Here is a 24942-nt window from a genome sequence, read left to right as displayed (position 1 = left end):
GTAAAGCTGCTAGTTGCAGTTTAAAGGAGAGGGGAAAAAAAAAAAAAGAAAAGAAATAACCAAAAACCGTGGAATTGCTGAACCTGAATATACACAAGGAACAAACTATCATTTATCTACAGGCTATGGTTCCAAAGGTAGAACATCTCCTCTAATTCCTACTCAAACTGGTTATTTCTATTTTAGATTAATGAACTATTTCTGTCTTCTACCTTTCACGTCGCATAACTCACCTTTGTTCTTCTGCATCAGCTCTTCTTCAGTCTTAAGTAGTCTGGTGTTTTTCTCTGTTAGCTCTTCTTTGGTCTCCATCAGTTCAAAGTTAGTTTTCTCCAGCTGCTTTTCAAACCAGCCAATATCTTCCTTCGGGTCCCCCAGGGATACAGTGTAACTATGTGCTGCCTCAGCTTGCTCTTTAATATCCATGACATCATAATGCACAGAATCAAGAATGCCCTCAGGATCAACACAGGTGTCAGGCACTATGCTATGTTCTCCACCCTGAAACGTAATTTATAATCAGTTAAAACTGGTGAATAGCTGACTACATAATAGCTGTTATTTCTACACATAGTCTGGATAGCCACTATGAACACAGCCATACAAGAAGTTTTTAATTTCAGCTTCAAAACCCACCTCACAAATTCACATACAACATGACAGTGATTCATATTGGGGGAAAATAAGTGGCATTCTAGTAACAGCTAATATATTTTATAGTATTTGATGTTTGGTCACTACTTAAACCAGTTTTCAAGAAATTACAAAAGAGTTATTGCAGACTCCAATCCTGCTTTTAACCTCAAGAGTTTCACTAGGCCAACAATGTACAAGAACTGCCACTTCATGCAGCCATAGATTTCTGCTTTTTTTATGTTTTGAGTTTCCAGTTGCATTCAATGCAACTGATCATCATCTTTTCAGTTCTTTGTCTTGCAGCGCCACATCACCCTCATAGGCTGCTCCCTCTACTTTCACACTTAACCTCTTTCAGATAAGGCCACAATCCAAGGGCACACATCCATCAATTGTGCTTCAAACACAAACTCTCAGCACTTCAAAGTTTTCCATCAAGACTGTAGCACTGATCTGACAGCTTAACTTCTTCAGTGTTATATCATAGCACTCACTCCTACCCATTCCGCTTAACCCCCACTTTCCCACTGAAGCATCTGATGGCCATAACACAGCTTTTCAAACTCTTTACTGCTCCACTTCTTTTGTCAACACTTGAACTGGACAATATTCAAAATTACAACAGCAGCAACATATGGGGTAGCTGGATTTGCTTTCCTACATGGGATCATATTTTGAGAAGAGAGAAAAATTAAGTAAATAGCATAAAATCTCCTCCAGATGTAACAAGTTGCTTCTTGTTAGGTTGAATACTTTTTAGGAATGAGATTCTCAGAAGATGCTTCTGCCCTCACGCCCCAAAGAAACACAAAGACCCCAGTAGAGATTTTTAGAAAACTCTGTAGGAAAATTAAGCTCAACTAAAACACTAAATTAAAAATCCTGACTGCTGTATGGAGACAAACACCCAGATTCACTACAGATACTACACAAATAGATTCATATTCTTAGAAGAACAGAATTTTTTCTTTAAATGCAAATCATAAGTACTGATCAACAAAATAGACTACAACATACTCACTTTTTGTGCAATAGCTGAGAATCTTAGCACATTGAGTGTTTCTTCATAGGTTGAAGCACACTGGCTGATGTTTGCTAACATGTGTATCTTCCCTTTTCCATTGAAGAATCCCTGAAGAAAGTGTGTTAACTTACTTTCACGAAACGGTATGTGCTGCTGCACCCTTTGAAGACAAAAACCACAACAAATCCCATTAGCAGAAGTTAACAGCTTCATTTCAATGTGAGAGCTATCCAAGTGGAAGACAACACATTAATAACTGCACTAGTCTTTAAATCATTTTGAGCTGTGGGTTGTTTTGAATTTAATCTTTTTGCTAGTTTGCAGACAGGTTGTATGATTGTTCCAGCTACTATGCAGCCATTATCTTCTTAGACAACCCACGAGAACATTTAAAACAAAAAGTACATTCAACATCCAGCCTAAGATAGGTCATACAGCCTCACGTTAGCTTAAATTCTCTCTCACCTTTCTCTTTCCCTTACCACATCTGGCAAACTGACCTATCTACTTCTAAGAAAACAGTACCCAACAAAATCAGAGATAACCACTCTCTCAGTATATTGTCTCTAGGAAAGGACAATAGTAAATACTTTGGAAATAAAGAAGCATATACTTATCACAACATCTCTGGTGTTTCCTAAACCAAGGTTAAGTCACTGAATCAAACAGCTGGTGATGTACAGAAAATTAGGAGAGAACTCCTAAAGCGTGACTAAACACACTGTTCTCTAGTGAGGTTACCTGCTGGACTCTTTATAGCTACTGAATTCTGCCAACAGAGCTAAAAGCTTCACATAGCTACGCTCCTGTCACAACACACGTGACCCATAAGTAGCTTTAGTGCAGGAGTGGTAAATGAGTTCTTATTTTAAAGAAAATTACTATCAAAGTCATCACTACATTTCCCCCATATTGTTAAAATTTCAAGTGATCAGGACCAACAAATAAAACAGTTCTGAATAAATCAAAGCACTTTAAGCAGCAGCTAATTTTAAGGAATCCTTCTTCCCTAGAAAGGACAGACAGATAAGAGACTAATCCAGTAGCAAGGCCTATTTTCATCTACTTTTAAGCATAACAGAATTTGAATAGGCTACCAGGCACAGTGTGGCATTTCATGAACACAGAGCTCACCTAATCTTTGCCACAGAAAGACACCTTCAAATGAGAATCAGCAGAGAATTCTGCAATTATATCCAGCTGTGACTGTAAATAAATACTACATTGTTTAAAATACAGAAAGCTCTGTCTGCACTCATTTAGAGCACAACCTCAGACAGAAGTAGCAAGCAGGCTTTCTTCTCTCTGAATTTGGTTAGCTAGATCAGAAAGAATGATGAAGTTGCATCAAGGTTTGGAAAAAAATATATATATATGTATATATGTAATTATATATATCTATATGTATATATGTAATTATATATATCTATATATAATTTTTCTTTTCCAAATTATATATATATAATATATATATTCTGACCATGTCTCTTGGCTAGGACAAAGCACAGCAATATCCCTGAGGAAAACTGTTACAGCAGAACTAAATGATAAATGCAACTAACTAACAAAGGAGGAAAAGGTCTAACATTTCACACATTTAAAGTGAAAATAGTGAAAACAAATTTTATAATCTGCCCCAGGACTTGTTTGAGAAGGCAAGGCCAGAAAAAAAAAACCAAAAAAACCACAACGCTAATTTGCTTAAGTCTATGATAACACATTCAGAAATTTAGAACTGGAATGGTTTTATTTGAAAAAACAAACAAACAAACAAAAAACAACAACAAAAAGAAGGCAAGTTTATAGATCACTTTCTTAGATCATTAAGTCTTCACACATCTGCAGAAGCCTACAGATAGTTTTCACTCATAACATAGTTTCGTACTCTGCATTTTAAACAATAGTTTAAACATTGTACATGATATCTGAAATCTACAACTAGTTTACAGTTTGTACAAGGACTTACTTTGACTGCTGACTGATCTTGAGTGCACTAATACACTTGCTTAGAGTTAGGAGAGATGCATTGATATTTCCACTCTCTTTCAGTCTGTCACCTTCATTGCACGTCTTGGTATTCCTTTCTGAACCAGCAAGATCACACAGTGATAATCTGAAGGCAGATAAGGAAAATTAAGTTTTCTTGCCTTTGAATGTACATTGATTATTTATCATTTCCAACACAACCACTCCTCCTAGAGGAACAATTTCTTGAACCCTTTCATGCTTTTTAATGTTGCTTTCCTAGTGAAGTTGCACACTACTTCCTGCCAAACTCTTTTCCAACACAGCTTCCATTTTTCTGCCATATTCTTCCTTCTGAGGATTTACATTAGTTCAGAAGTTGAGTGAGAAGGATAAAGGAACACTGTGTGGAACAGTGGGCACAAGATATAGAACAGCATTACAACTTGATGGTTTAGTACTGCATAATGACAGGAAATGGGGAACCACCACTCATACAGGAGGCTGTATCAGGGAACCTAGTGTCCGTAGCCCAATATCAATACATCAATACTGAAAGTAACTGACAATTTCATCCTAAAAGAAGAAGGGAACTCTGCTCTGAACTTACTCATTGACTCGTGTCACTCGTGGCATTTCAAGGTCTTCAATTCTTAGTACCTTAATTGTAAATATACTGTGGCTAAAAGGAGAAATGAAGCAAGGTCAATAGCCAGAAATACACACATTTTCTAAAATCTGTAACATCTGTTCAAAACACTGCTGGATTTATTCCAGATTCAATTAACAATAATTCTACTAGATGCATTAAACCTTTTAAAGAGACATTCCGTCTTGGTTTATTTTGCTTTTCTTCCCCCTCATGAACCACCATTACTTACATGGAAGAAGGCTTAGTTGTTTTGTTGAGAGTTTTTGATAAAACACTTAGCTTTTGTATGCACTTATCTGCTTGAAGGACTAATCCTTCTAGTTCAAAGCACTAGAATCACAAACTGTCACAAAATATCACATGGAACACTAGATATCAAGCCTTTTTAAAGCCTCTTCCCCGAAAAAAAGCCATAAACAATATTTTCATTCATCCCTCTTCCCCACACTATGTTACACCCAATGTTAGTGAAAGTTTCCCACCTTCAGCTGGAGCAAGTATTTAGCTTTGTGCTTGCAAAACTCCGGTGTTTCTGTCCCAGTTTAAAAAGTCTGAAAGCTTCTTTAGAATCAGAAATCTGAACCCACTGCAAACCTTTCAAAAGAAGGAAAAGTGATTTTTGCAAGCTTCGCTAGCAAAAGAGAAAGTGAACAAGAAATAAGGTATACAAACTAAGAACATTTAGTTAAGACAATAAAATACTTCATTAACTCTGCCTCAAACATACGACAAGCTGATGGCAGATAAGACTAAGATTCTTCCTCCCACAGAAAAGGGCAAGGTATAGTATAGCACAACAGTTTATCCTACCAGTATACTAAAGTATGTTCCATCCAAATTAAGCAAGCAGCCTTAGTACTGAAAGTACAAAAGCTAAGTTCTTAAACTACAGAAGCCGAAAGTTTGTATTCATTGGTGCAGAAGTCAATCTGAGAAGTTTTTTGTTTTAGCTTGTAGTTTTTATTGGGGATGGGTTATCTGGATTTTGTCTGCATTATAACGACTGTATGGCTCTCATTTTCAAGGATGATGAAGGCAGTGGAGTTCACACAGGCTTTATGGGCAAAGTACAGGAATAAGGAGAATACTGTTGAAGATGCAGATACGTACATGTAGCTTGTTGCCTTCACATTCAAGCAGACACTTCTAGAGCTACACTGAACACATTTAAGAGTTTTCTATCTCAGAAGAAACATGTTACACTATTCCATGACAAGCTTGGCAGTTTGCAAAGTATTCTAGTTACCTTTTACGTAAGAATATCCCTTGATGTCTTGAGCAAGGCAAAGTGTCCTTTTTTTTCTGTCATTTGATAAAGGAGCCAGTAAATCATAAAAACATTCATTGTAAATCTCAAAAAATGAAACCCAGAGAACTTCACAAAATCATCTATAGATAATCTGCTAAGTTGGTCTGATCCTTCTGAGAGATTTTCTGCACCTGCAAAGTAGAAAATATTACAAGTCAATGTAGAGACAGTAAAACTAGCTGCATTTAAAAATAAGTAATAGTTAAGCTTACAGCTTAAAACTTTTCCCAGAACATAAACACAGAGAATCCCCACCTCTCATACAAACACCAAGTATCTGGAAGTCAAGACGCTTGCCCTACACATTTGCAAAGACACGCCTGCTATAAAGCTTGCTTTTTCACTTCCAAAACCCAATCTAACATCTATAGTTGGGTTAGAAATATTCAGAACTCTTCAGTCTTTACAATATAGAGAACTGAACTAGTAAGGACACTTCGTTCTGACTTATTAGGGAAAAAAAAGTATTTAGTGAGTTCTTAAGTGCCCTAAAGGCCTGTTGGAAAACCACTAGGGATCTTATCACAAATCATACTCTTTTTCTTTGTTTTACTTTCACCTCATAAAACCAGGTTATGATAGATGTCCCAGTAGTCTCCTAGCCATTTTATTCCTTCTGTTTTCTGCCCAGATGTCCTGCCCATTATTCCGTTCTGTTACAAATAAAAGCTAAATAATCCTTTTATTATCAGCATTAGCCAAAAAAGCCAGTCGTTGACCTTACAGAAGCTTTTCTAATTGCTACTGTTTAATACAAAACATACCCTTAGAATCAGCTGGGGATTTGTCATTAGTGCTGTTGTGATGGTCTACCTATGAAAGAAAACAGAGACTTTAGGATTTATTATTGATGTACAGCACCAATACACCACTGGTTGCTTTTATTTATTTATTTATTTGTTTATTTATTTATTTTAAAAGCAGCTGTATTGCTCTACCAGAAAACAATACAGTATAGTTCCAAGGTGCCAACACAAAAATCCTGGCTACACGTTTTGACTGGTTTCACCTTACTACTCATTTCTGACAATTCCTTTACTATAAGATCTGATGCATTTCAGCTTCCTGATTCAGAAAGAAAAAGAACAAATAGGGAGAGAATCCCCAACAGGAAAAGGAGTTATTTAATAAGATGATTTTCAATAGCCCATTTATAATCTGCATTTTACCCTTCATGAATCTTGGACTCCTGAAATATTTTTCTTATTGGGATTTTCTTAATTCAGGACTTCCATATCCTATGGCTTATTAGGTCAACTCTCAGAAAAGGAAGTTAAGGTAGAATACTTGATCACTTAATGTAGATAAGCAGCTTATTATTTCTTAACTCAGGCTATCAAAGTGTTACACAAATGAAGTTATGACTAAATTTTGTAAATATAATATTTTTAAGTAGTTTGGTCATAGAAAATACAGAATAGCTCCCAACATGTAGATCTCATGATGTTCATAGATGTATACTCAGTTCCCAGGCTTCAGGTTGTGTTGCTTTTTTATAGAGCACAAAAGTAGAAAGAAATTCTCATCTACTGAAGAGGAGGAATCTCACCTACCAGATACAGTATGCTTAGAAGTAAAACTTTTACCATAGAAGTTTTCATCTACATGACACTCACCCAGATCTGGCTTTGTATAGTCAGCAAAGCTTGTACCTACTTAGCTTATAAGGTCAAGTATTTTACCTAGGAACACGGGTCTTGAAACTAGAGGAGGCACCTATATCGCACGATCACATCTTAACTCTCTAATGGAGTAGGATGAGATCAGCATATAGCTGTTCACTGCATTTTCTTTCCACATACTCACTAAACCTAGAACAGTTTTACACATCTTTGGTTCATGTAGAAGACAGGTGTTGTTTTTCCCCGAAATACTTAAAGATCATTGGAGCCAGACTTCATACTCAGCTGTGCTCTTGAAATAATTCAGAAGGAATTTTACTGCCACCTGCCTTTCACACTGTGAAGTCCACACTTAACCACCTCATCAGTAAGATCAAGTTAACATACTCCACAACTAAAATACCCCAGTGTGGTGTAGCACACCACTAATAAGATGCTTCATTCTTTTTCAGCAGGAACAGAAAGACAAATAGAAAACTGTGTGTAAATACAGAACCCTCTTTCATTACAGAATGGAAAGGATAACACTGAACTATCACAAGATGCATGTACTCATCATTTCTTTATAAAGTAGTTTCCTACCTCTTTTGTCAGAAGAAGCAACGAATTTTTAAGAGCAATTTCTTCTCTCACTTTGTCATTAGTCAGTTTTACGTAATCTCTCCACCGAATAGGTTTCAGATCCATTTTTGTGTATAGCCTTCCTCCAACAGTTTTAAACAACATATCCATCGTCCTTGGCAAAATACCAACATCATCTTCTGTCCCTGTAAGCAATACACAAAAGAAGGGCCAGGTTACTATTGTAAGCAACATATAAACATAAATGAAGACAAAGATAACTGATTCTAATCTCAAAGTATACACAAAGAATTTAGAGGCCAGTTACAGTCTGAAGCAATGTTTGCAGTGTTACTAGACTGTTCCCTGAAAAATACTGGCTTTAAGCAACAGCTCACATCCCATTCCTTAGACATTACAGGGCATCACTTTAAAACAGCCAGAATATTCTGCATAAGCTTAGCCTTAAGAAGAAAAAATAACCCACAGCAAACTCCCACATTTAACAGACGTGCAGATTTTCAACTGTTTACCAGGCTCCCTTCCCGCTCTGAAACAACCCTGAAATAACAACCAGAGTGATGTCTCTGCTACAACATTCCCTTCGTCCCACAAACCCTATTTAGAAATATCTACAAGTCTCATAAAAACTGTTAGAGTAACTCAGCTCCTTTCCCATTGCCTTTTCTTGGAGCACACAACTACCTCCACATCTTGCCTACTTCACGCCTTAGTTTTTCCACTGTCACTAAATACCAAGCAAGCTTCAGTGTTTTAAAGTCAGTCATGAACACAAGAGAGGACAATACGCAGAAGAATTTCTATAGTGCTGTATGGAAGGTGCATAGAAAGATAATTTTTGAACATACTACCCTGTTGATTCTTAATATTTAAGTCCTAAAAAGGTATTACTATGGGAAAGTCTTCAGCTCCACACATATAAAACTATTGGAAATACATAGTAACAGAACACTAAATAACAGAAATAAGGGGAATTTGTTTCCTGTGAACCCAATCGTTTCATTTGTTATGACAATATTAAACATAAAAAACAACTGCTCCCAGCCAGAAAGGACATTTATGTATTATTTCTGTACTACTAAAGCTCAGGGAACACAATCTTCTATGCTGCTGTTATTACTAAAATCAGAAATTTGAAAAAAGATTGAAATACCTTGATCAAATGTTTCAGAATGTTTAATTTCTGCCTACAATAAATCAAACAAACTCAGACATACTTTGCCTTCAAATAAAGAACAGCATTTAAGATGCACGCATTTATAGTAGGAACAAAAACCAAAGTTATTGTAGTGTATGCTGTCTTACACACTTGTAAATTTAGTAATATTTGTTATGGAAGAAGACGACTTTTCAAGGCTACTAGTATTCAAAAGAAGGCAACGTACAAGGCCTGTTGAGTAACTAGGTAAGAAGTCATAACATCTCTCTCTTCTAGAAGTAGTTCTCACTTTAAGAAATTAATTCAAGGAAAAAGCATTTCTGCTCATACCTTGGAATGTGTAAGTTTTCCCAGCATTTGTAACGCCATACGTAAAATCAAGGCAATTACATCCTTCTAAGAACTCTTTCACTGGTTGCTTCACAGTACCTTCAAAGAATTCTTCTTGAGTTGCTTCAGGTCCAAACACCTGAATGTTACCAAGAAGCTGGTTAATCTCTTTATTTTGTTTAAGCAATATTTAGGTACTTGTAAGGAGTCAGATACACGTTGATAATTCTAAAGACAGTTAAGAAAAACTTGTTTGCTTTATATGAAGTAACAGAAGACAAGCAACTTTTTCCATAAATAACTTAAAATCATTTAAAGACAATTAATTTACCCGTGAAAAGGTGAACTTCTGTGTTGCCTGTCCTAAAGTTTTATCGCTCATTCTTCCCAATGAGCTCTTAGGGGACTTCAGTATAATGCTTGTTGAGTCCTCAAGTGAAACACATCCCTATTACAAGGAAGCACAACTAATGCAGGCATGAAAAAAGTTTTAAAAGGTCATCTTAAAGGAAAGAAAACATATATACTTTAAGGGTTGCTTTTTGTTTATGATTAAATAAATGCCTTACCTGTGACCCATTTGCTCTCTCCCGTGCCGTAAAGGGTTTAATACGCAGGCAAACTTGTATGTGTCCCCAAGGCTCCAAACTAGACCTCTAAAATTAAAGAGCTGGAAGTTAGAAATCTGACTAGATCCTCTGTTTGATGATTAGCACATTAAAGCAGCATTATTTTCATCATCCTATTGTAACAGACTCATTTGTTAACACAGGAAGTAATAATATTTTACTGTTTTCACAAGTGCTTTGGACCCTGCTAAACTTCTTAGTCAGAGCCTAGAATTTCAGAACAAGTACTACTGCAACACACTCCTGTACTGCATTCAGGCCAACTATAAACAAAAGTACTCCATTATTGTGCTTCTGAGACAATGTTAGCTTCATCCACTGATACCGGTGCTCCTCATAAGGTATCAAAGCAACACCACACATCTTGGTCTAGTCTATGCGCAGTCTAAAAGCATAGTGAAGATGATTTTCATCTTCTCTGTAAGATTCTAATGCTTCTTATAAAGAAAAGAATTAAGTTTATATTTTTTTTGGAGAAACAAGCTGCCTTTGTGGTCCTGAGGGCCCCTTTTTGTCACCTGTTGGGCACAGCAAGAGAGCTTTTCTTGTACAAATCTATGCCCTGTGTACCTTTCTCGATCCCAAAACCTAGAGTTGTGGTGCAGACACTGGATGCTGACCAGAGCAGTAAAAGAACAGAAGAGGGGAAAAGCAGATACAGGTAAGACACCTAAAAGAAAGAAAAAGAGCAGAAGAGAAGGAAGGATACGGTTAAGAACAAAGGACAGAAGATGGAAAGTGCTATAGAGGATTGGACTGGACATGAGCAGATCAGAGCTATACCAAGGTGTGGCTTCTCCCTGTGTCCCTATCCACCAGTGGCAACATCCCCCAATGACAGGGATGCTGCTTTCCCAGCAGCTGATGGGGTTGTGGTCTGGGGTTATGTTCTATGCAGAGCCTCCACAACCTGCTACAGACCCCCAGTTCCCTGACACTTCTTTTTTTTCCAGGTGCCTGCACACAAGGAACAGGTGTTCCCCATGCCCTGCATGCTGGTAATTAGTGTGGGCAATTACTGTGTGGGAATTGGGGGAGGGAAATTCAGGGGTGGGATAGTGAGGATGAATTGGAGGGGGCTGGGAAATTGTTTGGGTGGGATTGTAGAGATCAGATATGACTGCTAGGATGGGGGATATTTGGTTGGAAATACTGTCATTTCTATTACTCATTGCTTTGTATGATAAGTTATTAAATGCTTTACGTTCCCTCTGCTACATCTTGCTTGCAGTCATTTGTGCAGTGACAAAGGTCCTCAGCTCTACATGCCCCTCCAGGGCAGGATGGAGCACCACAGATGGCAATGTTCCACAGCTGCCACCAGCAGCCCCAGCTCGTCCCTCCACACCTGAGGTGTGAGTGGCTGTGAGAGGAATGTCTCTGTGGAAGTGCAGCTCATTCCTCCCCTCTGATGGGGGCAGAAGGCATCTGCATTTCCCTCATGGCTCTTATTTCCTGTGTTACTGTGGGAAATGAGCTGAGCCACTGTGGCTCTCTACTATGGCAAGCTCTGCAGCTCTGCCACTGTCTTTATACTCAGCTGTTCCTGTGTGTAATGCTCCACACTTGGACCCTGCAGAGCCCAAAGGCCTCCTTGGCTGCTCTTACTCACCTGGACATTGAGGGTGCTGTGTCTCCAGTCTGTACCTGCTTCCAGGTGGCACTTGCAAGACACTGCGAGTCCACCTGGTTGGAACTGCAGTCAACAAACACAAATGTGAAAGAAATAAGAAAGGATTCTTTCATTTCACAGGCTTTCATCTCCATTGAAAGATGTTCTGCTGTGCAGCACAGCTGGGAGCATTTCATATGTGCAAAAAAGGGGGATAGGCCCTGGCTGTGCCGGGCCCCAAAGCAGCCCCGACTGTGCTGGGTTCCCCTCTCACCTGGGCCCTGAGCTGGCCCCAGCTGTGCCTGGTCCTCCTCCATCCTGGGCCCCAAGGCCCTGCCTCTGCCTGCTCCCCCTCTGCTCTGGGCCCTGAGCTGGCCCTAACTGTGCCAGGCCCCCCTCTGGCACAGGCCCTGCCTCAAGCCCCGCCCCCTGTGGGCAGCAGTGCTAGTGCCTGTTGGTTTTGCTCTCTTCCCTCTTCTTTCCCTGTTCTCTTCACAAATGCTTTCAGATCCCCCAGGATGACGTGCACTGACACTGCTGCCTTCTTCCTGCACAAACTTTCTGGACAGCTCAGCTTTTTCTACAGAGCAGCGTGCCTTTGGAAGTGCTTGGAGGATGTAAACTAACAGCAAGAGAACACTGAGCTCTTCTGGGTCTTTCTAGGCATGGCAAAGAGACAGGAGAGTGTGCTCAGCCTTGAGTGGTTGCTTGTATGCAGAAATCACAGTTGTCAACATCTGTGCTGTTTTGCTGTAGGCAGTAGTGTGTGACAAGAAGCCTACAATTATCAATTTAGTGAACGTAATTAATTGTAACAGTTCCCCTTTCTTCTTCCCATGACACTTGGGTTATGGAGTTCTCCTATGCTATGTGCCGGTGTAATACCTCTGAGCCACAGCACTGTTGCGTTTAGCAAAGCTCATGGCAACAGGCTTTGGCCAACCTCAGAGCTACATAGATGATGAGAAGATATCCAATGATAGGAGGGAAAATGAACAAGCTCCAAGGTAAGTGTTGTTTTTTCCTTCTAGTCAGCACGCCATCGCTAAATCTTCCATGCTGTGACTTTTATCTTGATAGTGATGATCCCTTAACCTCACACCTTTAGCACAGCACTTTCTGTGGAGATTCCCACCAGTGACAAAGTATTAGTGCCGCTTTTCTGCCTGTTTCTTTTTTGTCTGTATTTTCCAGAATGTGGGTATTTCTTTCATTGCCCACAAACACTGCCCAGTGCAGGAGGAGGCAGGGACAAGAGTCAGGAGCAAGGGCAGAATAGTTTCTCTGTTAGTGAATGGAATGCCATTGTTTTCTGCATATGGACTTGCCATAGTGCTTCTTACAAGGCCTAACAGTGGGATGAAATGTGCCCTGAAGCAGGTGTGCTTGCAGGAAGGCAAAAGAGAATTGCAAATAATGCTAAGGGGGGCCAGTAAGATGATCAGAGGGCTGGAGCACCTTTCCTGTGAGGACAGGTTGAGGGAACTGGGCTTGTTGTGCTTGGAAAAGAGAAGGCTCCAGGGAAACCTCACTGTGGCCTTCTAGTATTTGAAAGGAGCATATAAACAGGCAGGGGAATGGCTGTTTACAAGGGTGGATAGTGATAGGACAAGGGGAATGGTTTTAAAGTGATACGGGGACGTTTAGGTTGGATATTAGGTTGATGTTTTTCACACAGAGGGTGGTGACACACTGGAACAGGTTGCCCAGGGAGGTTGTGGATGCTCCATCCCTGGACACATTTCAGGCCAGGCTGGATGTGGCTCTGGGCAGCCTGGTCTGCTGGTTGGAGACCCTGCACACTGTGGTCCTTTTCAACCAAGGCTATTCTATGAGTCTATGGCTGTTTTTAACACCAAAATGCAACTTGGCTTGTAATTGTTTCTAAAATGATCTGGTTTGTCCTGTTTGGAATGTGATATTTCTACAGCAGAAGGATGCAGAAGTGAAAAGGCTCGAAACGCTACTGAAGGAAATTGCCGAATGTCAGGACAACCTCGAGGAAGCAAATGAATCCATAAGAAAACCATCGAGATGAATTATTTCCTATGGCCAGACCGCGGGGGGGGGCAACGAGGCGGCCGCCACCCACCCCCCATCTCCGTCCCCTTCATCCAACACGAAGGGGGTGATGACGGCGGGGGGCCGAGCCCCTTCTCACACCAACTGGCTTTCGGGTTCCCCCCCCAGCGTTTCCCACATGGTGTCGAACATGTGGCGTCGCCTGGAGGCGTCCCAAGGGGGGGGGGAGGGTCGCAATTGAGCCGCTAGGGGTAAAGGAAGGGGGGGCAAAGAGGAGTTGGAGACACCCCCCATCGCCCGGGGCCTTAGGAGCTGAATAGGGCATTGACCGGGAGGAGTGTGGGGGGGGGAAAGCGGGAGGGGCGCAGGGTGAGCCTTAATTCTGCTCCCCCCGACTCCAACCGCACCGATCAGCCCTGAGCCCCCCCCCCCATCTGCAGCAGCAGCGCCAGGATGTGGAGGCGATGAGGGGGGGTCGCGTCGTCGGGCTCCAAACGGAGGCAAAGCCGTAACCCCCCTCCGGGGCTCCCCATCGTGCCAAAGCCCTCCCGTAACCCCCCCAGGCTCCGGGCGGCCAAACGCCGCAGGTAGCGGCTGCACGCTTTGGGCCGGGGGGGGCCGGGCGCCTGAGCCAATACTCTCAGGTATCCCCGCAGCCCCCCTTCGTTTTGGGTGGTGGGGGGGGGGGGCGCCCACGGGGGTACACGAGCAGCAGCAGCAGCAGCTCCACCTGTACGGGGAGGACACACATTCCTCCGTGGAGACACAGCTGACACGTCCCCACCCCTCTGAGGACACCCCCCCCCCTCCCCGGGATCGCCTTCCTCCGGCTCTGTAGGCCGTAGGAACCAAAGCGAGGGCGGAACGCCAGTGAAGCGGATCGCGTTTCCCAGGGGACTCATTTCCACAGAGCACGCGTTCCCTCCGGGGGAGCGGGTTACGGCACGGACGCATTGGGGATAATGGGGGGAAGGGGGAGTGGAGACCGGAGAGGCCTGACCTGGTGGCGTGGGGCGGAGGGGGGGGAACGGCAGAGGGAGCGGAAGAGGTTTGTGGGCTGAGGGCCGCCAACAGCCGCCCCCAAGGCCCCAGCATGGTTTAAGGGGGTATTTTGGGGCTAAGGGGTGGATTTGGCGTCCATAGGGTGGGTTTTGGGTGTATTTGGGGGCTGAGGGGTGGATTTGGGGTCCATAGGGTGGGTTTGGGGGGTATCTGGGGGTTATGGGGTGGCCTTTGGGGGTTTTAAGGTGGGCTTGGGGGGGTGTTTGGGGGCTGTGGGGTGGGATTAGGGTGCAGTGGGGTGGGTTTGGGGTCTATAGGGTGGGTTGGGGGAGGTATTTGGAGTCAGTGGGGGCACTCTAAGACCCCAGTTTAATGGGGGGGGGGGCGGGGGGGTCTCTTTGGAACCAAATTGGGTTGAAGGGGAAGGGGCGTGGGGCTTCAAGCACAGCCCCGATGGGTGGCAGAAGACTGAAAGGACAGAGCGGGAGGGGTCTGCCTGAGTGGCTGATGGCTTTGGGGCCGCATCCTGCCAGCCTGAGCCAGGAGCCTGGGCTGTAATGCAGCCTTCCCCACAGACAGCTGATGGGCTGTCCCATGGCTCTCTGGAGACGTGGAGAGGGACCAGCCCTGTGAACTGGGGGGCTCCTGGCCTCCCCATCCCTCTCTCGGGCAGCCACAAACAAACAGCGACCCTTTGGCGTTAGGGAATGGGCTCTCGTTGGGTCACCCCCATGCACATCCCAGCCCACAGCCTCCAGCCTCACCTGTAGGCAATGCTCTCCCTCTGCAGAGAGCTCCGTCTCCTTCGCAACTGCCCGCTGTCAACACTTGCAGTGCTCAGGCTTCTGGTGTAGGTTGGAGTCATGTCAAATCTCACTGCAGTTGGGAAGGAAGAGGAGATTCGCCATCAAGCCTTTGGCTCGCTCACTAGCAGCACTCAGGCCTGTTCCCAGAGCCAGCCCTGAAACCATCTCTGTCCCCACTCCTCCTTTCTGCAGCTCAGCTCTGTTTTGGGGCTGCAGGAGGGACATTGGCTATGGGAAAGAGGACCTGGCTGGTGACAAGAAGGCAGCAGAATGACTTTTGGGGTCCCTGCCCTTCCACTGGGGGAGGGCAGGGCCTGAGATCCCCACATCCTCCTGCCATAGCCAGGGATGGGGGTACGTCACACCCAGCACTTCCCTTTTGGACAGGCCAACCATTATCTAAGGGGAAGAAGCCATGCTGAGCCGGCAGGAAGGTTTGAAACAAGTGAGAGCCCTGGGATGATGGTCAGCAAGAGACTGCCCACCTCCAGTTGGTTGCCTGTGCCGTGGAAAGGAGCTGGAAGCCACTTTACCTTTCCTGCCCTTGGAAAGAGGTGGCAAAGTCTCATCTTTTTTTGGCTTCCATGCCCCAGAGAAGCTCCCGGAGGACTTGCGGTGTATCAGGGGCGGCAGTTTGGGGACCAATTCCATTTGAAACCTGTAAGGGAGGAGAGGGCAGTGAGCGGCGTGACGCAGTGCAACAGCAATCCTTGCTGCTCTCTCTGCTTGTTTGCTCACAGGCACGTTTTCATGTTGCAGGAAGGCTTTCTAAAGCTGTTAGCAGGGTCACTTGGGATAGGAGGAGGGGAAACAGTTTCAGGCAGAAAGAGGGAAGATTGGCTTTGGATGGTGTCACGGGTTACTTAGATTTACCTATGCCCGTGACAGGGGAAGCCACCATGTGGGCCCCCACCCCGGGGCCCGGAAAGGAGGGGGAAAAGGGGAATGGGATAAAACAGCGGCAATCTAAGGAGGAAAAACTTACTTTACTAAATATGATATCGAAATACAAGATAACACAATATAATATAATTGAGGCCAACAAATCGAACGAAACAGAGATATGTTGCAATATGTATGAGCTAATTATCCGTATTATAAAGGTACACGCAGCCAAGGAATAAATGAGATTCGCTGATCATATGTCAATGACAGGTGTGGTCGTCTGCTTTTCTCCCGCCGTTCTGCAACAAACACCTATATACAAATTTAAGAACACAACGGAGTAACTGTTACTGTTTATTAACAACCAGTTTTAATAATATGATAAAAGTATGTCCTGAGAAAGGGGAACAAACATGCTTCTTCAAGGTTTTTTAGCTGTTCTGGATCTCAGCCGTCGCTTGATGATCAGATGATCACTTTCCTTCTTTTGTTCCTCAGATTCCTGAAGAAAACATTTCAAAAGTTACTCATCTTTTCACACAAGACTGACAAGCTCTTCTTGACACACGCAAACATATTTCTTCCCCTAAATGGATTTCAGAATGGCATTCGCTTATTATATTTTATTCAGAAAACTATGGGATACCGAGATCATTTTAATGCAGCTTAATCACAAGGAACAAATATGGAGAATGTACAAAATCCTGTTTATCTTAAAAAAGCACACACATCTGAGGAAAGCCTGAAGGCAGCTTTCATTTTGAAATACTTCTTTTCAAAAGAGTATTATAATACTTGTTTTGTGAAACATGAAGCGTTCAGAAAACATTTTTAGCCTCAATCCCTGTAGCTATGACTTGCCCAGAATTTCAGTTCTCGGTTCAGTTCCACGTTCTCAGAACTACAGTGAGAAAACAAATTCTCATCTTCTTCATCCTCTAACAAAAAAAAATAACATTTTGGTTTCTGCCCCTATCATTCGTCAAATCATCAAAAAATTCAGAGGGATATTACAGTATGGGCAAAAGATCACTATGCTGAACAGAAAAAGGACTCTAATATAATTAAAAGATGCAGTTCCAACAGAGCAAGAATGTTCTTAGCACAATAGCTGCTGACAGAGTCATGAAACTGGCACATTAGAACCTTTGCAAGTTGGCTTAGACATGAGATCATAGTTAAAGCATACCTAAAAAGCTGTCTAAGTTGTGCTCTAGAAAAGCGTGTAGTAGAATAATCCCACTCCGACACACTGAAATTATCTATGATTCCAAATTAGAAGACATCTCCGTGATTGCTACATCACCTACTTAGTAAACTGTAAGCCAGCCAAACACAGAGATCTTTGAGGACAAACTAAAACAGAACAACAGGAAGACCAACAAGAATGACTTGGTAGAATAAAGAAATACCTCAGTACTTTCAACCTCCTCCTGCAAATAGATGAAACCTCCAGTCTGTTTGGACTCCTTAGTAGTTTATTTTAAGCCAAGACTACAGTATAATCACTTACCGAACAAGCAGGTATATCTAGAGGGCCAGAAACGACAGTGGAATACAGCTTCCTTTTGCATCGTTTTGGCTTGGTCTCTCCTTCTTCGAGACTTTCAGGTTCGTTTGATTTAGGAGAACTTACTGCTGACATCAGCTTCTTGGCTAGAAGAAATTTGTTTTGATACATAAACCAATCAACTTACTGGTTTTGTGAGTCTTTAAATCACTGAATGCAAAAAAAGCTTCGTAACAAACTTGGTTTATAAATGACACGTAAAATTTAAGTGAAAATACTCAGAAATTGTATTTGTTCATTGAGGTTCTTTATTGCTTCTATAGCTGAAACTGTTTATAGGTTCAGGTACGGCAGCTTAAAGCATGCATTAAAATGGAGTATGAAAGACAATCATGGCTCAGAAGTCGCTGGAAGTCAGAAACTTCAGCAGGAGTTAAACAACAGGCCTAACTTTCGTGCTGACAGAAGCACAAGACAGAACCAACTTTCTCTGTATACTTGTAGGTTTTCACAAATGTAATAATGAATCTCTGAAGAGACGAATAAATGCATTTACTTCATAAATCAAAGGACAACTTAACATGGCAGACAAGTCTAAGAACACATACATTAATAGCCTACAGCAGAAACAAGCCATTCTACAATGTCTAGAAAACATGGAATAAAACTTATTCTACACCAACCTTTAGAGTGTATAATAGAAGGAGAGCTTTGAATAAAATCTCCAACTTTTTGCAGTGTTTCATCCTTCTTTTTAGTCAGTCTTGAAGCATGTACTCGCTTTCTCAGGAAGTAGTCTTTTCCGGATTTCTGTTCAACACAGATGTGAACATGTGAAACAACAGATGGGAAAAATCTACTACTCATACTCTGACCATGCCATGGATACTGCTATCACATGTGAACATCTGTTTTTAATAACTGCCATGCATATTAATGATATGAACCTTAGTTTAATACAAGGGCTTCGCTTACAAAAGCACACGATAATACACTAAAGCTTCTCTTCCCAACTATTCAGTGTGCAATATCCTTCCCTCCAAATCATTACACAGTACAGCCATTACACACTCTGGGGACAGACTGACTTGCCCTTTGGTTAGATTATGGAATTTAATAGGAAGAGCTCATAAGCATGTAAGATTCCCATTCAGGTATACACATAAGGATAAGACACTGCTTCTTTCGTGTGACCACACAATTACAGGAAGTCCCAAGCTAGCTTCAAAACCAGAACAAAAAACAACCATTTTCTCGTCACTTGCAGAGGGTGAATTAAAAGCCATGACAGATTTTGTATTTTTCGTGTTCTCACTTTTCACAAAATCCTGGGAAAATAAGACAAGTTTCAGCCATGATTCTTTTGGAAAGAACAACTGATGTCACAAAAGTGAACACTTTAAACACTTTTGCTAATAGTAGGGAAGTATTTGCTAGTGGTAACTATTCCACTGTAAATCAAATAATAAATAAGCATTCAATTATAAAAACAGGACATTAAGATATCAGTATTAGACATCTCATGATGTCTAAAAAGCTGATTTATGTCTACAGGTTTCAAAGAAAATACACAATGGAGTTAAGAGAAATTCCCTTCTCTTAAACCATTATCACTGAGATTGGCTATTAGTTTTGTTCATTAAAGCAGTTCATTGATTAAATTCTTCAACTACTTTACTGAGGTAGAAATAGCATTTTTTTAATGCTTAAATGAGAATGGTAAAAAGGCATCAGATATTTTGTTTTCTGTTGGGTCTAGGTCATACCTCATCCATGTCATCACTTCTTTTCTTTTTTGCCTTAGGCATTTTCACTCCTAAAGGTATCATGCTGCCGTGCTGCTTTATCTCCGTCTTATCAGGTTGCAGAGGTGTCAGTGGGATTTCCAGCTCCGGTTTTGGGAACCGACTAGTTTTGCCATTTTCTGCGGACACTCCAGAAGAGTCGAGGACAGTTCCCAAATGCTCCTGATAGCACAGAAGAATTTTAAGTGCAAGTGTTAAGGTAGCCATGAGATTAAAAAGCTATAAAGCATCTGGAAAAGGATATGTAAGCATTCAATTTTCCTGCTGTAAGAACACTTGTAACAGAAGGAGTCTATTTCAGTTACAGCAGAGTTTTACCCCTCTTTCCTAGAACTTGTTACATTTAAAATTATTTCCAATCTATGATCACAAAAAAAGTTCTCCATGTTAAACTGAGCCTGATACTTTACAAGTCATTTTTTCTCAAGGGCACAGACAACTACACTTTTTTTTAATAGAGAATGGTGGTAGAACTGACATGATTTTCTTCTTCTCAACTCTGCTGCGTCAGAACTGGGCAGGAACAGGAGCATTTGATTCAAGTGTTCGATTAACTTCCAGCTTAATCTTAGGGAATTTGCCCTTCCTCTTCTACACTAGAGATGTTATTTACATAAGTAAGGTCCAGCTGGCAAGGTGCAAGCCCAGTACAAGTCATTAAAGAACTCCATTGCTATCTTTTCCCTGGAGAGAATACAGACATTCAAGCAATGACACCGTACTTAAGCTGAAGGCTATCATGTACCTGCTCATGGTCAAATGGCAGCAAATGCACAGCTAAGTGACAGGGAAATGTCAGTATGCATTTCCCCAGCAGCACTTACTGTCCACAATCCACCCAATCCTGTTTTTCTCAACAGGAACAACAAAGTCAGAACTGAGATCACCTGGACTCCTCCTTCTCTATGGCAGGAATTCAGCTAGCGTATCAAAAATGAGTTCAGATGCTGGTTGAACACATGGAAGACAGGCTGCTGGGGACATCAGAAAATGGTAGATGGCTGCTTCTACTGCTGCTAGTAACTAGCAAACTCCAGTGTCCCAAACACAGACTAGCAGCTTTTACTACTTACACTGTTCGGACCCCCTGAGGGTAGTCTTCTTCCTCTCAAAAAGTTACCAAAGATTGTAGAAAGACAAAAAGTAGTCAGAGCCACTTTATCAGGCTCTGCTAAGAATCTGAATGGAGTATCACCACCCACTGTATTTCCAAGAATTAAGTTGGTTAATAAATACTTTGTTTTTAAAATATATGTAACTGCTATTTTATGAAAGTTAGCAATTAAAAACTTATATAGGAATGATTAACATCATCTGCTAACAAAACAATCTCCAGAAATCCTGCAGAGGAAGAAAATAAGTTCAATTTGCTGTGCCCGTTTCAGTGGCTCCATGAATTTTTTCCAAGTAACTTATCTAATCATGAGCCACTTCATAAGCATTAACATGAGGAGAGTTTTCAACAGCACCTGACAAAAATTCATCACACAATTGTTTCAACAGCTTTTATTCCTATCAAAGGCTATAAAAACAGGTGATCTGATCACCTTGAAAGGGATAAATAAATTAAAACTTGGGAATTGTTTAGAGAACATGAGATCTTTTCCTACTCATTCCTTATCAAAAGCAATACAATCACAACATTTTCAGATCTGAAGTTTCATACTAACCTCAGATTCATTTAATGAAGTGAGGCTCCTAGTACATGGACGTGACAAATAATTGTCTTCAGCTTTGCATCTTAATGGAATACTTTCTCCAGTTTTAGTTTTGCTTTGTTGTTTCCTAGGCTGTAAATATTTAAAAGGAGTAAAGATTAGGCTATGCATTAGACCTCCAAAATATCTTGAGTTTTCTAAAGCTACAGTGTAAAACCTCAAGCTCAGACACCACATGAACACGTAAGCTGAAACACAGCACAAGTGTGGGAAGGTAGTAACATCTATTCATTGTGTGATCTTCAGATACACCCTACTGGGTCTCACTAACAGTCTCAGGCAGTATTCTGCCTCCAAAAGAGAGAAAGCGAGACATTAGTTAGGGACAAAATCTGTAACGCTGGTCGTTTTGTCATCCATTCCCCCCATACTCTGCACGCTCACAGCTGCTATGTTAGAACACCAAAGGCTAAACCTCTGCCTAATCTTCAGCATCCACATACGAATACATGGAAAACTGCATGGAAAAGTTCCATAATGTACACAGAGAGATGGTGTTCTAGTAAATAAAATAGTTTTGAGAAGATGAGAGCTCATGTTTGAGTGGAAGACAAAAAGAACCAACAAGTACTCATCACTGAATATGTAGTTAAAGGACTATATGCTAAGAAAAATGATTCTAGCTCCAGTATCTCCTAGGAAAACAGAAGAACAAAAAGGGGTTAACAAGATGTTAAGTACTTACTTTCTATAAATATAATCATACCTTTTCATTTACAGAGTCATTCCTTCTACTTTGTCTTTCTTCAAGTAAAGGTATTTCTGGCAAACACTGAGGGCTACTGTGGTTAATGCGTTGTTTTAATTCCTTTATAAAGTCATCTTTGTCAGCCAGTTCTTTTCTTAACTCTTCTATCACAGTTGCATTATCCTAATAAACAGTAAAAACTGCTGAGTTGTGGGATTGGCAAAAGGAATTAACACACACAAGCAGTATTGCAATTACTTAGTAGCATCAGTTTTAGAATTGCAGGCTAGAACACTTAACTATTCAAGAACAGTAACATTTCACGGATTTGTACGGTCACTGTTACAAGTGCAGTAGTCACAGAATTGCCTGGGAAGTTGTAATACAATATATTTTGATTCTTCTATTTTACTTATGTGCTTCAGCCTTCATCTCTCTTAAGATATAATAACCCGAGCTTTTATTCGTTCCCAAATCCTCGGTACTGTGAGAAAGTCGGCAGTTGTAGGGGAAGTTTTGCTATGAGAACATCTTTCTTCTCAGAGAAAGTGAATCCAAACATTCTCAAAAGAGCACAACTCATTTAGTCTTCTGTTTAGCTTCTGAAATTCTATGCTACGGCTTAGATTGGCTATCCTGATTAAAAGCTGGATTTTGAAATAAGAAATGCAACTTCCAGAGATCATCCCCCCTCTGCTTTTTGATGCTTCCCTTAATCTCTCTCCACGTCCCCTTCTGTCTTTTCATGCCATTGTAGATACTACCTCAGAGAAAGCAAAGAAAGTAAGAAACCTGAGACAGAACTACTGTCTGAGTATTGAGCCTAGCTTGGGATCCGGAAATGCTGTGAATTATCAGAAAAAGCTACAGATGTCCAGTATGATTGTAGGATCATAAGCATCAAACTGACATCTGCTTATCTGAACTACTGAAAAAATTGAAATTTTAGTAATTAACAGAAATTCTGTTTCTGAAGAACAAAAATAAAAGCTGGTGCTTTTTTTGGTTAGTTGCACATGATGTCAATACGACAGTGTTCAAGAACAGAACCACATCCAGAATACAAAGAGCAGGTACAGGAGTTTTACAGAATTTATGGGTAGCTAATCAGGTAGGAGGAAAGGAGAGCTGACCTTGCTTGAATCCTTTAAGGCAGATTGTCTCAGTTCTGCTATTTCTGTCTCTTTTTGTATGGCAATAGAAGCCAAAGTTTTGAGCTGTTCTTCCAAAGCTTCTACTAACTGATCTCTCTCCTCACGCCACTTTTGAAGATTATGGTCCCTTTCCTCCAGCTCCTATATTTCATGATGAAAGAAAAGCATACACAGTAGAAACAAGCAGAATTTTTAAGACAGCCTAGAATTAATAAGTTTTTCATATAGCATAAATAAGGACTCAAGCTGATAGAAAGAGTTTATGGTAAGACATTTCAATTAACATATCGTGATGTCACTCAACAAGATCAGGTTACATGCATGTATTACATATGTATTTACTATGCAGATTATTGTATTTAAAGCAATCTGCCAGTGCTCTGTAGTGACTAATTATTTGAATATCTTTCATGGTCTACCACTAATTTCAGTTGGCCACTTTCATTTTGCTCCAATTTTTTTTTTTTTTTTTGACCTTTTTCCTGTTGCTTGGAAAACCTGCATCATTCATTTAATAAAAATTAAGAGCAAGAAAAATACCTGTTTAAGTTGTTGGATAGTATAGTCTTTATAATCCAGCTCATCCTTAAACTGGTTATTAATCCTTTCAAGTTCATCCATCCCGTTCCTGAGGGATTCCTCCACAGAACGCATCGTGGACACCTGTAATGTAAGCACAGCTCACAGTTCATTAAAAGACTTCTGTAATCCAACCTGGCCAAATACTTCTTTGTTAAATAAAGAGGAATTCACAAACAAGTGCTGAGTAGGAAAATGACAGCAAGTGCAAGGTTACCAAGGAAGACATGAATTCATTTTTAAGCTTCAATTTTCCACCCCAAGCACACCCAATAAACTTTCAGACTAAGATCCTGCAAAATGGGTTTTAAAATATCTACTTGTTTAATAATTAAATTTTAACTATTAACATCACTGAAGCTGAAACTGAAGAAAAAAAATATACATGCTTATATTAAAGAGCCTCTGGAAATGAGTCTATTTCTCTTCAAGTAAATAGCATTCTTCTTCCCAGTTATCAGCGTTTTTTCACAAGACTTAGGTTTTAGGCTTTGGAGTTACCACGTATACCAATGGCAAGTCACCAGTAACGTAGAGATAATAACAAATCCCCTCCAGAGGCAGATTAGCTATTCTCTTCACAAACCTTATTCCAGACTACTAACCAACTTTACTTTCCTCTGTTCATTATCTATGCGAAACCATGTTTTAACTTCTGGTCCCCTCTAGAGCTTCAATGGCAACTTTACCTAAGATTTGCTGCTAGCCACACTAGTGTGAAATTTCCAGCTTCATAGTTAAAGTTTGAGAAGTTTTAACAGCAGAAAGCCAAGCATAATCTTACAGAAAAAAATATCTCAGTTGACTACAAACCTCGCTTTGTACTTGCTGAATTTGTTTCTCGGCATCAGAATGTTTGTCTTTTAGATCTGCATACTCTTCTTCTTTCCTCTGCAAATCTTTTTTCAAATTCAGTACAAGGGCAGAACTCTCAGAAAGAATATTTTCTAGCCTTATGTTAAAAATAAAGACACAAAGAACATTATTGTTACACATCTCATGGAAACAGCAATTACAGCTTCATCCATGCCCTGCCTGTTGGTTTCTATTTGTAAATAGACTCTTAAATCTATCTAGACCAGTGACAAGATTTAAACAATTACTTTTGAATTTCACCTTGCTTCTCATAATCAGATTCTGAAGCAATAAATTATTCAGATGCTATTCTGAGGGATGTACAACAAAACCACCAGAAATCCCCATATTATTCTTTATTTCCTTGCACACTCCTGTTTTCCCTTGGAACTCAAGTA

General features: G+C 40.9%; 1 protein-coding gene and 1 pseudogene across 1 annotated transcript; both read right to left on the bottom strand.

Moving 5' to 3' along the window:
• Positions 1-699: 699 nt before the first annotated feature.
• Positions 700-10271, bottom strand: LOC146754373 (kinesin-like protein KIF20B; annotated as a pseudogene).
• A 6046-nt stretch (positions 10272-16317) lies between these two features.
• Positions 16318-24635, bottom strand: LOC146754372 (kinesin-like protein KIF20B). The gene is made up of 6 exons (XM_085527578.1): positions 24503-24635; positions 23651-23773; positions 23090-23251; positions 18429-18555; positions 17749-17891; positions 16318-16737 (listed from the first exon to the last, which is right to left on the bottom strand). The coding sequence occupies exons 2-6, from the start codon at positions 23762-23764 to the stop codon at positions 16657-16659; spliced, it is 627 nt and encodes a 208-aa protein (XP_085383704.1). The 5' UTR covers positions 23765-23773; positions 24503-24635; the 3' UTR covers positions 16318-16656.
• Positions 24636-24942: the final 307 nt, after the last annotated feature.

This window comes from Coturnix japonica, chromosome W (assembly GCF_054131305.1).
Source record: "Coturnix japonica strain WE chromosome W, WE-NBRP24, whole genome shotgun sequence".
In the NCBI taxonomy this organism is placed as follows: Eukaryota; Metazoa; Chordata; class Aves; order Galliformes; family Phasianidae; genus Coturnix; species Coturnix japonica.
This window is presented reverse-complemented; position numbering and strand designations above follow the sequence as displayed.